The 17,562-nt window shown below is 40.8% G+C and overlaps 1 protein-coding gene across 1 annotated transcript in view; it reads right to left on the reverse strand.

Annotated features, from left to right (window-relative positions):
* The window catches only part of vps41 (VPS41 subunit of HOPS complex), a 162,591-nt gene that overhangs the window by 26,821 nt on the left and 118,208 nt on the right, over window positions 1-17,562 (reverse strand). Inside the window, exons 18-21 of the mRNA XM_080193618.1 lie at window positions 11,090-11,217; window positions 8,449-8,593; window positions 3,137-3,178; window positions 2,778-2,828 (exon numbers count right to left, since the gene is read on the reverse strand). Of these exons, the coding sequence (XP_080049744.1) occupies window positions 2,778-2,828; window positions 3,137-3,178; window positions 8,449-8,593; window positions 11,090-11,217 (366 nt within the window). The remainder of the gene's footprint in view (window positions 1-2,777; window positions 2,829-3,136; window positions 3,179-8,448; window positions 8,594-11,089; window positions 11,218-17,562) is intronic.

The following is a 17,562-nucleotide window of genomic DNA, read 5'->3' on the forward strand; positions in this document are numbered from 1 at the left end:
TAATGGAAACTCTAGGCCTCTAAAGTTTATAATGAGTAACTGATGTTAACATTTCTAATTTGAGGTGTTCTCACAGCACCTGATGCAATAATCAATGTCAGCATTATCTTATAAATTACAATCACTAATATCTTTAAACTGCATTTCATCGTTATTTTTATAAGAATTATAATGTTTTATGTTCATCTTCACCTATAACTCTACTTCAGCACATATTAGGGGTTAGCATATGAAATTATCTAGATAATCCTGATTCAGAGTTTAATTTCTTTAAGATCCAGCATAGATCTTCGATCTAAATAGCTGCATTATTGCTTGTGTATAGCACAACACTGAGAGCAGCCATCCACAACTAATAATCACACTACCCCCTCTCTTAAATTTTCCTCCTCTTAAAATATTTATCCAATTTTCCCTTGAAAAATGTAATGGTCTCTCGCATAACCACTCTCTGCGACAAAGAATTCCATGGTCCAGCAACCCTGTGTGAGGACATGCTGAATAACCTCCCTTCTCACTTTTAGTGACAATTTTAAACTGATAATCCCCTTGTCTCTGACTCTCTTATTGGATATAGCATTCGTTCCCTATATCTTCCCATCAAAACCATTCATAATTTCAAATCTCCTGTTATTTTTCTCTGTTCCACTCTAAATAATGCCATTATCTCATGTTTCTCTCCATTATCTCTCATCTTGTGCCCAAAATCAGTTCTTTCCTGTCTCATGTAGTTACTTACATTAACCAAAATCTGTTCTTTTACAAGCAGCACAGCAACACTGCAGGGAACAAGAACATCTTATCAGGCTTCATGGGACGCTGCACACCAGCCACAATTTTGAAACAGATGAAATGCAGTCACCTCTTACTTTGAGTACATTGGAAATCAATAAGTTTGTCTTCTTGTTACAAGCTTTGAAAATTGATAGATAAACCTTCCTGAAGCATGCAATAGTAAAATAAATCCTTTTTGTCACAGAACAAGTTTTTAATCATTGAGACACAAGTTGTTATCTCCATGCAACTAATCACTTGATGACAAATTCCAAGTTTCCAAATCACTGTAAAACCGATTAGAGGAACCCCGTATGCTACAAAAAGCTGAACAGTTGTTTTATATTATAGCCAGATCCCAGCACATTACACGATTGTGGTTGAGTAGAATGGGGTTAGATCAATTAGAATATCTCAAAACACACTGGAATTATAAGCATACAGATAGGTGGCATAGGCCCTCGAGCGTCCTCAGCACTCAGTCAGATCCTGGTTTATCAGCATTTCCAACTCCATTCACCCACCTTTGCTCCATGTTCCTAATGCAGAACAAAAATCCACCTGTCTTCAAAGTCCTAATTTACTAAGCATCCACAATCTTCCGAGGGTGACACAGAGGTTAGCACTGCTGCCTCGCAGTGCCAGGGATCTATGTTCAATTTTGGCCTCAGGTCACTGACTGTGTGGAGTTTGCACATTGTCCCTGTGTCTGCGTGGGTTTCTTTCAGGTGCTCCGGTTTCCTCCCACAATCCAAGATGTACGGGTTAGGTGGATTGGCCATGCTAAATTGTCCCTTAGTGTCAGGGGTACTAGTTGGGGTAAATGCATGGGGTAATGGGGATTGGGCCTGGTTGGGATTGTGGTCGGTGCAGACTCCATGGGCCGAATGGCCTCTTTCTGCGTTGTAGTGATCCTATGGAAGAGCGTTCCAGATTTCCACCATCCTTTACGCGGACAAAGTGCTTACTGATTTCTACCTCTGAATGGCTTAGCTCTAATTTTAAGATTGCATTTCCTCATTATTTATGCTCCCAATAGAAAGCAGTTTCTCTTCATCTACCCGACCAAATCCTTGAATGTTCTTGAATACGGGATTTTTGTTTTGTTTATATCCAATTCAAACCAATTAAAATCCAATTCAAAGTCTCAGCAAGTGAGACTTCCTGTCTTGGGTTTGGTCTACATGATCCAAGCTGACTGCAGTTTCTCCAAGGCTTGATCTCATTTGCAACTTAGCCAAAAGGCCCAGATGCCACTTTAAAAAATTGCTTCGAATGAAGCCTCAGTGTAACCTCATGACTTCAACCAAGTGCAGGATGTTGATGTTACACTTGATTTTAGCCAAAAGGCCGAGAAGCAGGATATTAAAGGCGATCTAATCCAGGCATTTAAAACTGTAAAACACTGGTTTCCGTTCTCCTACTTAAAAGTTAATGTCAAACTCTTATGTTATGATAAGAAGTCTCAACACCAAGTTAAAATCCAACAGGTTTATTTATTACTGATTACAGGATGCTTTGTTAGACATTTTACGTCTAACGTGGTTTGTTTCCTTGTTGGTTATAAAAAATATTGGGCAAATTTGGACAGATTCTTTATGCATTAATAGTGCAGGAACTTCAGGCAAAGGGCAGTTGGATTGTTAAATGCTAACATCCAAATGTTATTTTTCATTAACTGATGGGATGTGAGCATCACTGGCTAGTCAGCTCTCATTGCCCCTGAGAAGACAGTGATGAGTGGCCTTTGAGAATCACAGCAGTCCATACAATGTACGTACACCCACATTGCAGTTAGGGAAGGATGCTGCTTTCTGAGTTGCAAAAACAATATTTCACTTTCTGTTTCACTGCTGACGGTATAGACAAGATCTAAAGTCACAGCTGCAAACCCACATCCAATAACTTTTGTTGTATCTTCAAATACATTACGTCATTTTCAAAAGCAATCATTTTGAACAGAGATATTTGATGTTTATACAAAGCAAAGGAGGCAAACTAACCACATGCTGCAATTCCGGTTGATCCTTCAGCTCCTCCACAACTTTGTCAATCTTTAACAGAAAAGCACAATGAAAATTAATCAGAAGTGAAAACAATCTAATCAGATGTCCACCTCCGATCACGGTTAATTCTGGTTCCTTACACCCTGTTCCAAAGCATTTATCAATTGCACTGTTGATATTCTGATATCACAACAAATGACTACAGTTCAGATGTATGTCATCAGCTGTAAAGTACTTTATGATCGCCTGAGATTTTGAAAGGCACTATTGAAATGTAAATCTTCTTTTGTGTAGTTACATTTTGAAGCTGTTTTCAATGAAAGGTAAAATTGTGGCTAAAACGGTTCGCTACTTACTGAAATTTTATCTTCATTGTCCAGGAGCATGTTAACTGCTTGCTGCAGATGAAATATAGAATAATGGTTAAAACAATGTAATGTTTAAAACGTACGCAAGAATGAGTCAAATAGCTTTTTTTGATAAATTGCCACCCAGTTAGCTCCTATGTCCAGCACACATTGGAATTTGAGATCACCTGCTATCAGTGGTATTTTAGTCACATATTCCTGATACACTGGAATAGGCACAACTTAGACGGCATTATTAATGGAGAAAAACATTCCAATGTATTTCATGTTGTGGGACAGAGAAATTAATGGCAATCCCTGGGGAACAATGAGGATGCAACTGAAATTTTTTGGATAGGATATATTTAAATACTTTGACTAAGGGAGATTCATAGAGGTAAGCAAACATTTAAAACCTTGTGGCACAAGGGGTCATTTAACATTTAAAACCTTGAAGGCACAACAAGGGATTCTATACCAATAAGAATGCCCAGAGGTCCCTATGGAATTGGCATTACTGCTTGACTTGCGCACTACAGAAAAAAAGGACATAAATGTTTGTTCTAAGGACTTCAGCAATAGTTCCAATGGAATTCCTTGTGCTTGTAATGTCAAAGAACATAACTGAGGACTCATATTCACAAAATAATTGTTCATCTTTGTTCCAAACATAACAATGTACATTACGGTTGTCCGAATAAATTCACTGTGCAATGTGCAAGCTGAGTGTGCTTCTGGCACAATCCCTAGTCTCTAATGAGTTAGTTAATCTCCACTAGGCACTGGCAGAAACAAAATTGGGCCTCAGTCTCTGCACTGAGTGGTGGTGAAGGAATCAGCCAATATTCCTGTTTCTGACTAACAGTCTACAAGAAAATTCCCTTGTGATTTACATTGAGCTCAGCTGTGCTACCTTCTGTGGTTGAACATCCTGCTGAAGCTCAGCATCTAAGCTTACAGATGAGGAATGGTCACTTGGAGAAGATACCAGAGAACGGTGGATGCCTATGGACTCATGTTGCTATCGGAAGAAGAGTTGCGAATGCTAGAGGTAGAAAGGCGAGAGGGGTTCTTGAACTTCGTTGAGAGCCTGAATTTACAGGGATCAATAAATAAGATTCCCATCAATGAATCATCTAAATTTTCACCTTATGATGCAAGTTAGTGGGTCCAGTTAAGGAGAAGATTTAAGCATAGGATAAACTTGAGGTAGAGATTGGCCAGATAATTATTTAAAACACACTGGCATGCGAAGGAATGACCTGTGGTCAATGTCACACCAATTTAGACCTCTCGTTACAGAGTTGTTGATATGTGACTGCATGGTGAATTTACAGCAGCTTTCAGTTAAAATATACTAAATGTGCCGAATTGTTACTAATTATGACCTTCCAGCCAAGGAATTTGATTTTGATCTGTTGTATATACCATATGTACCAGCTTTAGAATGCATGTAGACATATGTGCATAGGCCCAACAGCACACTGATACCAGCTTGCATGCATATAGCGCATCAGCTGTGGGTTCTGGCCAGATAATGGGCCTTATATCTGACACTATAGGAATTAGCCCATTTAAAACTGATGTATGCATGTACTGATATTTTGGCTGTACATTTCCTATGTTGCAAGACAGGAGCAGAAGTAAGCTATTCGGCTCATTGAGTCTGCTCTGCCATTCACTGAGTACATGACTGATCTGATATGATATTCCTCAACTCCACTTTCCTGCCTTATCCCAAAATCCTTGATTCCCTTTCTAATGAAAAATCTGTCTATCTCAGCTATGAACATGCTTACCAATTCAGTTTCTACAGCCCTCTACAGTAAAGAATTCCATAGGTTCACTACTATCTCAGGGAAGAAATTCTTCTTAATCTTTGTCACCATGGCTAACACTGTTGCCTCACTGCACCAGGGGACCAGGTTCAATTCCAGCCTGGGGAGATTGTCTGTGTGGAATTTTACATTTCCCCGTGTCTGTAAAGGTTTACTCCCACGGTCCAAAGATGTGCAGGTTAGGTAGACTGGCCATGCTAAATTGCCCCTTAGTGTCTCAAGACATGTGGGTTAGATGGGTAAGCCATGGTAAATGAGTGGGGTTAGAGGGATGGAATGTATGGGGGGGGGGGGGGGGGGGAGTGATATGGGCTTTAGTAAGAGATTCTGTCAGAGAGTCATAGTATCATAGAACCTGACAGTGCAGAAAGAGGCCCTTCGGCCCATCGAGTCTGCACCAATCACAATCCCACCCAGGCCCTACCTCCATATCCCTACGTATTATACCCACTAATCCCTCTAACCTACGCATCCCTGGACACTAAGGGGCAATTTCTTAGCATGGTCAATCAACCTAACCCGCACATCTTTGGACTGTGGGAGGAAACCGGAGCACCCAGAGGAAACCCACGCAGACACGAGGAGAATGTGCAAACTTCACACAGACAGTGACCCGAGCCAGGAATCGAATGCAGGACCCTGGAGCTGTGAAGCAGCAGTGTTAACCACTGTGCTACCGTGCCGCCCACGGTAGGCGGTGCCTAATCAATGGGCCGAATATCCTCCATCTACATTGTAGGGATTCTTTGATTCTATGTTTTTTTTAAAATGGACAACTTCTTACGCCCTCTGGTCCTAGAGCCTCCCACAAGAGAAACAACCTCTTAGCCTCCACCCTGTCAAGCCCCTGAGAATCCTGTATGTCTCAACGTCACCTCTCAGTCTTCAAAACTCCCGTGAATAGAAGCCCAACTTACCCTCATAAAATTCCTCTGCACCCAGGATCAACCTAGTGAACATTCTCTGGCCTGCCTCCAATGTCAGTACATATTTCCTTAGATCAGGGGATGAAAATTATTCACTGCATTCCAGGTGTGGTTTAACTAGTGCCTTGTATAGTTCTAGCAAGAATTCCCTATTTTATGCTTCATTCCCTTTGAGATTAAGGCCAACATGCTGAACTTGCATCCTAATGACAGATGTTAAGCTAAATGGCCTATAGCTATCTGTTTTTTGTTTCCCTCCCTCATGTTAGTGAATATACTTTAAGTAGTACTTAGTTAATGGGGCAATACAGATGAACGGTCATTGCCCTGAAATGTTAACTCTGAATCTATCTCTACAGATGCTGCCTGATCTGTGTATTTCCAGTATTTTTTGTTTTCATTCATTTCAGATTTTCAGCATCTATAGTATTTTGCTTGTGTATCAAACATACTTTATTGATTGTGATGTACTTTGAGACAACTTAAGTAATGATGGTGCAAATATGAACACAAATTCCCTCTTTTTTGTTTCTTTAATGGCATTAGTTCAAGTTAGATGTGGTGTGATGACATCCTGCTATGGGAACATAAGTATCCGTTAAATATAGCAAGTGTGTCCTTGTTTCCAGCTCACACTGCTTCAGCAACTCAGAACTGTCATTTAACATTCAATAAAAATGATTTAGAAACATTTAATTATTTGGATAAAAAGCAGTCCTTAAAAAAAAATACAACCAGTTGATTTTCAACCCATGTTACTATCGATGAAAATAAACATCACTTGTAACACTTCCCTGGTATTGACAACTCGGCTAACATAAAATGAAGCAGATGCTAACATTTCTTGTTAGAGAATGCTGGTTTGTCTCCAAATATAATGATTAGCAACATACATTGAATGCATCATTTAGCAGGGTCAGTACATACCTCACTAACCAGTAATGTTGGCATAAGAAGGCTACTCAACTTTACAGATATATGCTAGAGTCATGGGGTTATTGATTGTATCCATCTGACTCATGACCAAAAAGGGTTTGCACTTCAATTAACGCACTGGCAGTCTACAGCCACAAACACAGAATTACGTAGCCTGGTCGCTTGTTAGCTCAATGCTTTTCACAGTCCCCATCTCCTCTTGCCTCATTTAAAGGAATAGATGAAGGGCAACTTTTAAAACTCTCACCAACTTCTGCGGATGCACCATAGGAAACATTCTTTTTGGATGTATCGTAGCTTGATATGGCTCCTACTCCGACCAAGACCGCAAGAAACTACAAAAGGTCATGAACAAAGCTCGTCCATCACGCAAACCAGCCTCCCATCCAATGACTCTGTTTACACTTCCCGCTGCCTTGGAAAAGCAGCCAGCACAATCAAAACCCCACCCATCCCGGACACGTTCTCTTCCACTTTCTTCCATCAGGAAAAAAATAGGAAAGTCTGAGGTCTCGTACCAACCAACTCAAGGACAACTTCTTCCCTGCCATCAGACTTTTGAATGGACCTACCTTGTATCTTTCTTTATACTTAGCTATAACTGTAACACTACATTCTGCACCCTCCTTTTCTTCTCTACGAATGGTATGCACAAGAAATAATACTTTTCACTGTATGCTAATACACGTGACAATAATAAATTAAAACCGTTTTCGAATGGAATCATTGTGACAGCTCGAGACAGAAAGAAAGCACAGATGTTTCAAAGTCAACAATACCAGCCAGATAATTTTGGCCAAACCATTACAACCATGAAATAGCATTTAGATGGACAATAGGCAAGAGGATACATTGCAGTGTAACCCCAAGATTTGGACACTTATTGTTTTCCCATAAAGAATGTATTTGCATACAAAGAAACCTTGTTATTGAGCAAAAACAACTGAAAATAATTTATTCTGGAAAGTTAAATGCCAGTTGTTACAATTTAGATAATATACACAGTAAAGTGTATTTAAATAATGTACACAGTAAAATTTAGATAATTTACACAGTAAAGATGAAGTAAATTTAGATAATGTAACACAGCAAGATTACATACTCTACTGGCTGGTTATTAGGGGTAGTGGAACATTATACGTGATCTCAGATGATATGTAGCACAACATATAATCTGACTGCTACCATGATCTACAACTATCGCTGCATCCTCTTATGTACAACACTCCATCACATGCTATGCAATCTGCCTCCAACATGCTCCATATTCTTTCCCTTATTGTACTCCACTGCACATGCTGTTCTACTTCAATTCACCATTAGTGACACTGTATTCAGCCATCATGCCACTGACCTCCATTTAAACCTTCCCCTTCACTACCACTTCCCTCTCCTTCAAAAGCCTCCTCAAGAACTACCTAGCTGACCTCAAGATCAGCTACCTTTCTTTCTCTCTACTCAGTGGTTCCCCCATCCAGGATTTATTCTACAGAAGAATGTGATAAGATTCCATGCATTGAAGAGATGATCATTTCTGGCTTTCCTGCATATAAGAAAAAGAACTAAAATAAACAAGTGAAAAGTTAAAATGGAGAGGAGCATGAAAATTAAACTTCCATACCTCCTTATCAAACTCCATAAGAAGAACAATCTTATCCTTAATGGAGCTGAAAAGATTGTGCTTGTGTATGAGCTGGAAGACATCTTTATGTCGCAACTTTAAGTAAATTTCAAGAGCTTTGTCGTAACGCTGGTCATAGGTGTACCTGGGAGCAACCAAAACAAATGTCAACCTTGATACCAAGTACTGTCTGCATCTCTTAATTCAAAGTTACTTAATTCGATATCTGATCACTTGTTTTTACAGCAGGTTCCCATTTTTCTATTTTATTGAAGTTGCTTAAATTTTGGAATAATTCCAACTTTGTAAGCACAAAACTACAGTTTAGATTATAAACCCAAGTAGGTTAACAACACAGCAGATACAAAAACATCACAGGTTCTAGAAAATTATTGCAGAATTAACTAGAAAGGGCAAATATTGTAGAACAAATTGAATAGAATACATATCTGTACAGAACAATAGAAGATTAAGTTTAATACTTAAAACGTAGGAAAGACAAATGATCCACACATGTACCTGAATAGCATTGAAATATCTAAGGATGTCCATACAAAGGTTCCTAGATCAGTTGCAAAGCTCACGCTGGACATGTCTGACCAATGCAGGGCAGCAATCAATAAAACCAATAGAATGCTGATTACTTTGTGCAGAAGCAAATGATTTTATAGAGGCATATACCATAGTTAAAGACATGGAGAAGGACAAAAACTGCTTTAAACCAAATTGTGTAGGACAAAGGGACGCCTGTCCAAACTGTAAAGGCAAATTTAGGATTGTTTAACAGGAATTTCTTCTTTGCACAATAAACAATCAACACAAGGTGGACTCCTAGAGAGAGTAGGAAAATCAAATCCCTGCCATTTATAAGAAATAGTTAGAAATAGCCAATATGAGGAGGTGGACAGTGACGACTATATGGTCTTTGTGAATGGGTGAATTAAGTTAGGCTAAATAGCCTTTCTCATCAACTTTGATACCAAGCACAGAGCACAGTGGTTAGCACTGCTACCTCTTAGCTCCAGGGACCTGGGTTTGATTCCCAGCTTCGGTGACTATCTGTGTGGAGTTTGCACGTTCTCCCCGTATTTGTGTGGGTTTCCTCCGGGTGCTCCGGTTTCCTCCCACAGACCAAAGATGTGCAGGTTAGGTTAATTGGCCATGCTAAATTGACCCTTAGTGTCCTGGGATGTTTAGGTTAGAGGGTTAGCAGGATAAATGCACAGAGTTGCAGGGATGGGGCCTGGGTGGGATTGTTGTCGGTGCAGACTCCATGGGCCGGGTGGCCTCCTCCTGCACTGTGGGGTTTCTATGAACTTAACATTCACAAAATCACAGTACAAAAACAGACCGTCAAGTTTGTGCTGATCTCCTGCTCTACACTGGGCTGCCGAGTCTAATCGGACTGTTTTGCCTTTTCCCCATCTCATTTAATATTTGCCCTGCCCATGCAAGCATTCAATTCACTGTTAAAATATTCCTTAATGCACTCAGGTTCAACAAAGGTTTGCAGCAGGGAATTCAACATTCCAGCTATTCTGCGTCTATCTTAGTTTAGTATTGTAGCAAATTGCCCTTTTAGCAACGAATCTCTGAGGTCTGTGATTGATGAAGTGCCACGTAATAGGCTTGTCAGCAAGTTAAGGCCCATGGAATAAAAAAGACAGCGGTGGTATGGATAAGTTAGCTGAGTGACAGCAAACAGAGAGTAGTGGTAAACAATTGCTTTTCTGACTGGAGAAAGTTATTTGGTGGTGTCCCCCAGGGATCTGCAATGATACAAAGATCATTGCTTTTCTTGATATATTTTAATGACTTAGACTTTTGGCAAATAAAATTTAATAGCGAGAAATGGGGATTGATGCATTTTGGAAGGAAGAACAGGAAGAAACAATACAAACCAAGGGTACAATTCTCAAGGGGGAGAGAGGTAACACACAGATCTGGGGTATGTGTGAATAAAGCACTGAAAGTGGTAGAGGGCAGCTTGATAAATTGGTTTAAAAGGTACACGGGTGCATTATGGTAGGGGGCATTATAGATCGAGTATAAGGTATAAAACCGAGGAATTATGATGAATTTTCATACAACACCGGTTCAGCCTCAAATAGATAATTGTTTCCAATTCTAGACACTACACTTCAAAAAGAACGTGAAGCCTTTAGAGAGAATGCAGAAAACATTTCGAGAATGGTTCCAAGGATGAAGGGTTTCAGTTATGAAAACAAATTGGAGAAGCTGGGGCTGTTCTCCTCAGAGAAGATTTGACAGAGGTAATCAAAATGACGAGCAGGTAGAGAGAAACTGCTCTTTTTGGTGAAGAGTAGAGGACAGATTTTAAATGAATGGTAAAAAATCCAAAGCTGGCATGAGAAAACACTGTCTCGTCGGTGAACAGTTTGGATTTGGCACGCATTACTTGAGAACGGGGTAGAGATTGATTCATTTCTGGTTTTCTAAAGAGAATTTAATAATTATATGAAGAGAAAAATATGCAGAGTAATGGTGAATGGATAGGGAAGTGGGACTCATTGAATTGTTCTTGCAGAGAGCTGGAGTAGACTTGACAGGCCAAATGGCTTCCCTCGACAATGTAAACATTTTATGATCCAAGGACATTGATGAGAACAGAGAAACTCACAATTCTGCTAGTGTTGTCAACAATGTTCTGTTACTTGGAGCCCGATCCAGATGATCCAACACAGAGCGAACGACAGTCATATTGTTATAAATATCACCTGGCCACTCTCTTATTAAGGATGCAAATCCCTTAAAAAATAAAATAGCATGCATGAATTATGAGACAAAACTGGTAACTGCTATAGACCTTCATTCTTTGTATGCAATACTCCCTCTATACAATGGAGGGATGAAACCTGGTGGATTGACTTTGGGCTACTGCAGAATTTCATGAGTGAGCAATTATGGCTTTGCAAACATGCTTCAACTCTAGCTTCATATAAAGCCCACAGGACCAGTATAATTTAATCTGAAAGAAAATTGTAACAGTCTTGCTGTTATACTTTAGCACTGCACTTAAAGTATTGTTAATCATGAAGGCTCAGTGTTATGCGAATAAAGTCAAACTTATAAGATTGATAATAGAGATTTCTTCATCAACCATCTCCACACACCATAAGATTATAACAAATATAAATAGAAGGAAGAGTTCTGCAATAGAAGTATAATGCAAAGTGGTTCAGCAGACTGCCAGTGACGTTAACTATGCCCTTGTCAATAAGTAGAAAGGTGGCTTCATCTGGTGGCTCTGCAAATTTTTTCAGTCAGAATATGACTGACAAACTTTTAGGATGCAACTGTGCCACTCGTGGGATAATCTTTAATCTGCTCCAGGCCTTTTCCCTGTAAGTAGCGGAACAAACTACCTTTAGTTATCCACTGCCTGTCACTAGCTTGATGTGGACTTTGCAACATGCTAAACAATGGAACCGCTGAGATGAAATAATTTATCTTGTAGTCTTCAAAATAGTTAAGTTAAAATGGAAGTAGTCACTTGTTCCCAAAAATCAACACAGAAGATACTTCACTGATGACAGAGCAGGAACTTTTGTGACAGCTCATTTTAAGGAGTGTGCATGGCATTCCTGCAGGGTGATGTAAAAGTTGGTGACTTACAGATGCTAGCCAGACCCCTGGCATATCCTTGATCACTTTGAACCTATGCTATTGAAGAACATTTTTAAAACACTTAGGTCTATTACTAGAATGACCCCTATCTTGTTGAAGAGTATTAAATAACTGCAATAGAACTGGACTTGGAGTGAAGTGTCTAAATTATTTCACTGTGATCTAGTCTTTCAAATTTCACCTCGAGTGTATTTTTGCCACCTAGTGCTGCCATTAAGGCCTGTGCACTCTAAAAATGGGCCAAAAGCACATCAGTACATCATCAGCATTGGAGAAAAGGCAAAAGGCCAGATCAGCATTGTTCAGTACCAAATGTTACACAAACTGAACAAATGTAACTTTGCCCCGAGGTGGAAACATTTGACTGAGTACATTGCCATTCACATTGGTCTGACAAACTCTCTGCTGAGAAGCCATCTTCCTGTACTATTTTCTGATTTTTGTCCTCAACCATGAATGGTCTACTGCATTTTGGACAGCATACAGAAAGACTTTAGCAGCAGCTGACACTGACAAATGGCTACCAACACTCTTAGTACATTTTGAGATAGACAGCAAGGTTTCCTCCAAGCTGTGCATTAAGCAGTTTTAAATTAGTGCACCTGCCTGGCTCTGCCAGATAATTTAAAGGGGTTGTACACTTCAACAAATCACGTGTACAATCTCGGGAATAATTGGTAGACAGTTCTATGGATCAGCATTGATGAATGACCATAACCTTGCTGGAGAGTGCAACATTCAACTTTTGTACCTCAGCCCATATATTTATGTATTTTGTGGTTCTCTTGGAAATGGATGTCCAAACATTGGTCGACTTTCTTTCCACACCTCCTGCCTTGTTTAATTGTGCTCATGTCCCAATTAGAACTGCACCTCCTTACATACTGTTTCTTCTCCAGCTTTGCTGGTCAGTGCCAACCATCCTGATAATCAGATTCACTGAAAGGAAAAATAATTAAATACAAAGTGCCTGAAATTCCTTCTTCTTCAGCAGTCCCTTAGAGTTGAGGATGATTTTTTCCACACTAAAACTGAGTTTTTAGGTGACTGAGGAATCCAGTGTGCGATATACTGTCCCTGGTGGGGCAGATAGTGGGTGGAGGAGCAGGGGGTTGGGGTGCCTGGGTAGCCACATGTTCCTTTCACTGTTGTTTCAGCTTTCTCTTGACGATTAAACTTGGGGTGTTCAACTCCCTCCCGGAAGCTTTTCTTTCACTTTGGGAAGTCTTGAACCCTGGATTCCCAAGTGACGGTGAGGATGTTGCACTTTTCAAGGAGACTTTGAGGGTGCATTTCAAGCATTTCCTCTTCATCCTGAGGGTTTCTCATCACATCGAAGCACCAGGTAGAGCACTTGTTTTGTTCTCCGCCAGGTATGCAGATGATGTGACTTGTCTCGCAGAGCTGATGGGGTATGGTCAATGCTTTGATGCTAGGGATGTTGGCCTGAACAACAACACTGATATTGGCATGCTTATCCCGCTAATGGATTTGCAGGATCATGTGGCGGCAGATATGCTGGTACAACTCCAGGGTTTTGAGGTGCCTGCTGTACATTCTCCATGTCTCTGAGTCATAGACAAGAGAATCACTAGTGCGCTGTTGACCATGAGCTTGGTGCAGGGTCTGATGTACTGGTCTTCAAACATTTCCTCAGGTGACCGAAAGCCATGCTGGCACACCGAAGACGGTGTTAAATCTCATTGTTGATCTTCTCCCTTGTTGACAGTACGCTACCAGGTATGGACAGCAGTCCATGTTGTCACGTATTTTTGTAATCAGGGAGCAGTGCTGTGGTGGTGGTGGCTGGTTGGTAGAGAACCTTTGTCTTACAGATGTTTATTAAGGCCCCATTGAAGGTGCTGACGATGGCTTGGAGTTAAAATCCCTGCGTGTACGCAGATACAAGCACTTTCTGCATACTACAGTTCAATGGCAGAGGATGGGGTGCCCTTGGATCTGGCTTTTAGGCAGCAGAAGTTGAACAGATGCTTGTTTCTTCAGAAGTTTAGTTCTACTGCTGAGGGTGAGATGGAGCATTGTAGCAAGGAAGATTGAGAAGAACTTTGGTGCAATGACATAGCCTTGCTTGACCCCAGTCCAAATGTGATTTCAGTCTGTGGTGGATTTGTTGGTCAAGATCACCGCTTGCATATTATCATGAAGCTGGTGGAGGAGGATGCTGACACACAGCCAAGATGAAATAGGATGCGCCATAATCCCTTGTGGTTGACAACGTTGAGGTCAAAGACCATGTACAAATGTTCCCTGAATTTCTCTAGTAGTTGCTGTGCAGTGAACATCAGGTCCATTGTGCCCCTAAGTGGTTGAAATCAGCATTGCAGCTCTGGGAGGTGCTCTTCAAACACCGGGACAAGGTGATTAAGAAGGATTCTTGCAACGACCTTCCATGGTGACATCAGGGAAACTCCTCTGTAGTTACAGTATTCATACTTGTCAGCTGGCTTGAAGATGGTCACAATTATGGCATTGCTATCTCCTGACATGTTGTCCTTCTTCCAGGAAAGGGAAATGAGGTCATGTATTTGTTCCAACGTATGCATCCGAAATATAATAGAGTAAGGACTTCCTTGTTTACCGCAATGCTGTGGCTAAGATGAAAACTCAAAATTCTAACAATACCTGTAACTCAAGGAAAGAAATAAAGATCTAGCACTGTTCCACAACCTTATATAACAAGAACTACTTTTTGAAATAGTGTAGTTTATGTGGGCAAGGCTCACTAGTAGCAAGTGGTTGAACAACAAAACAATTCCTTTTCTTTTTAAAACACAGCACTGATAAGCAGAAGAGCAATCTTTTCATGATGGGGAAAGAAATTAACTGCACAACGTTGCAGGCGTTGGTGTGACTTGTAACCTATGGTACGTGGCTGCTCCAGAACCAACAAAGTTGAGAGTTTCCTCCTTAATGCATGTGATGAATAATTAGAGGAATAATGCTCACAGAAATCATTTTCATATTGCTGCAGAATAAAATATTTTACAAATTTGTCTTCTAACTTCTGTGTGAAATCCTCAATATTGGGTTATTGAGTAACTGAAAGCAGGGGAGCGCTGATCTGGTTGTCTGTCATAGGATCTGTTGTTTCCTATGAAGTAAGAAGTCTCACAACACCAGGTTGGAGTCACAACACCAGGAATCTTCCACACACCTGACGAAGGAACAGCATTTCCGAAAGCTTGTGGGTTTACTATCAAATAAACTGGTTGGACTTTAACCTGGTGTTGTGAGACTTCTTACTGTATTTACCCCAGTCCAACGCTGGCATCTCCACATCGTTTTCCATGGAGACAGGATCAGAATTGAGTGTTGAATCTGTGCCTTTCAGCTCATTACCTATGCATGGTTGTAAAAGGTGGCAAATTTTGGAGACGGACAGGAAGTTGATGCTGCTCCCAATACCTCAAGGGTTCACACATCTGGGTGCCATATTTAAAGGGAATCCGGACAGTTACTAATTGTCTGACCCCAGAATGGCCTCCTATTGCCATGCACCACCTTTGAGGTTGACAACCCCATCCCTGCAGTGGACAGATGTCTGAAACCAGAAATCGTGTGGCCTCATGTTTCAGTGACCCCTTGTTGCAGGTTGGCCTCCAGGCTGTCCAGGAAAGAGGGATGTTCTCTTTTCCCAGGGATGGTAACAACAGGCTATCCCATCTTCCCAAGGCAGCCTGGCTGGGGACAGAAATACAAGTCAGTGGCCATGGGACCTACAGGAGAACCTGGCTCCAGTGCCACAGAGGATGAGTGATGTGCTGCATGCTGCGAGGGTGGGTGCCACCATCTACTCAATGCACAGTCACATTTATGGGGGCATGAAGCATTATATGTTTGCAGTTGTGGAAGGTTGACACAAGGGACGTTTCAAGCATCTCCATTAGATGCATCATGTGGGCTGAGTGTGGAAGTTGATTAATGCTTTGAATGTTCCATAACATTGTCAGTGGGTCTCAAGCCTGTGCAGAGGTTCAAAATAAAAACAGAAAATGCTGGAAAAAGCTCAATAGGTTAGTCACTTATCTCTGCGTAGAAAGTCAATGGTTCTGGTCTGTGTTTCAGAAGTGGGAATATTTAACATATAATAGGTTTTGGGCAAATGGCAGATGGGGCAAGGACAAAAGTATAAAAAAGGCTAACTTTTGAACAGGGCAGAGAAATCTCAAGTACAGAGGAGCAAATGTGTGCCATTTTTGTGAGTAACGTAACTCTTTGCCGAGACAAAACAGCACGCATTCAACAGCTATCACTGTTCAATTTCCCATATCAGATTCTTCTCACTAATAAGGCAAGCACTGAGAAGAACACCTGACTTTTTAAAAACATTCGTTCAGGGGATATGGGTAGCGCCAACTAAGCCAGCATTTTTTGCCCATCCCATTATCTGAGCCACCTGTTCTGTCCATTTCTGTGACCTATCCCAGGCGACCAACCACTACCCATACATTACCCGAGATCTGCCACCTTACCTCAGGCCATCACACTTGCTCACTGTTGTTAATGTTTTTGTCTGCTGCCCAATACCCACATTTCAACCTCACTGTTGACACCATCAACCCTGCCTTTTAGGGCTTTCTTTTTTCCACCATCCCTGCCCTGAAGTCCAGCCCCATCCAAAAACAAGACCCTTCTCACATCCCTACACCCTTGCATTCTCTCCTTCCCACCCTCCCCACTGACCCTCATACCTGCACCTGGGCCAAAGTCCCTCCTCCTCCACTGACGCTACCTCCCTTGTCCAACTTCTGTGATTCTGCCAGTAGACTCCATACATCCTCCCTTAGTCACCCCTTACATACTTTGGAGAACCGATGCCTGAGCTTAATCATAGCCTCCTACAGAAAGATACTCTTAACAGAGAACAAGGTAGTGGCTGCTCACTCCAAAGTGGAGGAAGAAGTCTATCACTCCTCATACATTCCTCTTACACATGGTCAAGTTTCTGAAGGCATGTTTTTCTCACTCATTACTAACAAGATTATGACTGTAAATGTAACAACAGGAGACTGGGGTTTTAATGAGTTTGCATGCTATTCCAATGAATGCAAAAGGGCATCCCGATCATCAGATAGATACGTCAACTGCTTGAAAAAAAAAATTTGTCTATATTAATGACAAAAATTTAACCCACTGTCAGTACTCTGAATTCTGGCCTCCCACACAATTAAGTTCTTGCTCTGGCTTTTCTCCACACTCAAGGTGGGGCCAGAAAACTCCACCCATTGTTTCACTACAACTACAACATAGAAAATGGACAAGAACATGTATTTAATGCAAAAATCTCCATTCAATAAATTTTATTGAATTACACAGCTGCTATACTGTGAATTTATTTGATCACTTTTAGTAGAAATTCTAATTTTAGTAATCAACTGGAGACAGAGAGAATATTTTTTGCAATTTAGACTTATTTCTGCTTAGAATAGAATTGCTGGTGCATCT

The sequence above is a fragment of the Carcharhinus amblyrhynchos genome, chromosome 8 (assembly GCF_965287045.1).
Source record: "Carcharhinus amblyrhynchos chromosome 8, sCarAmb.v2.hapA, whole genome shotgun sequence".
Taxonomy (NCBI): domain Eukaryota; kingdom Metazoa; phylum Chordata; class Chondrichthyes; order Carcharhiniformes; family Carcharhinidae; genus Carcharhinus; species Carcharhinus amblyrhynchos.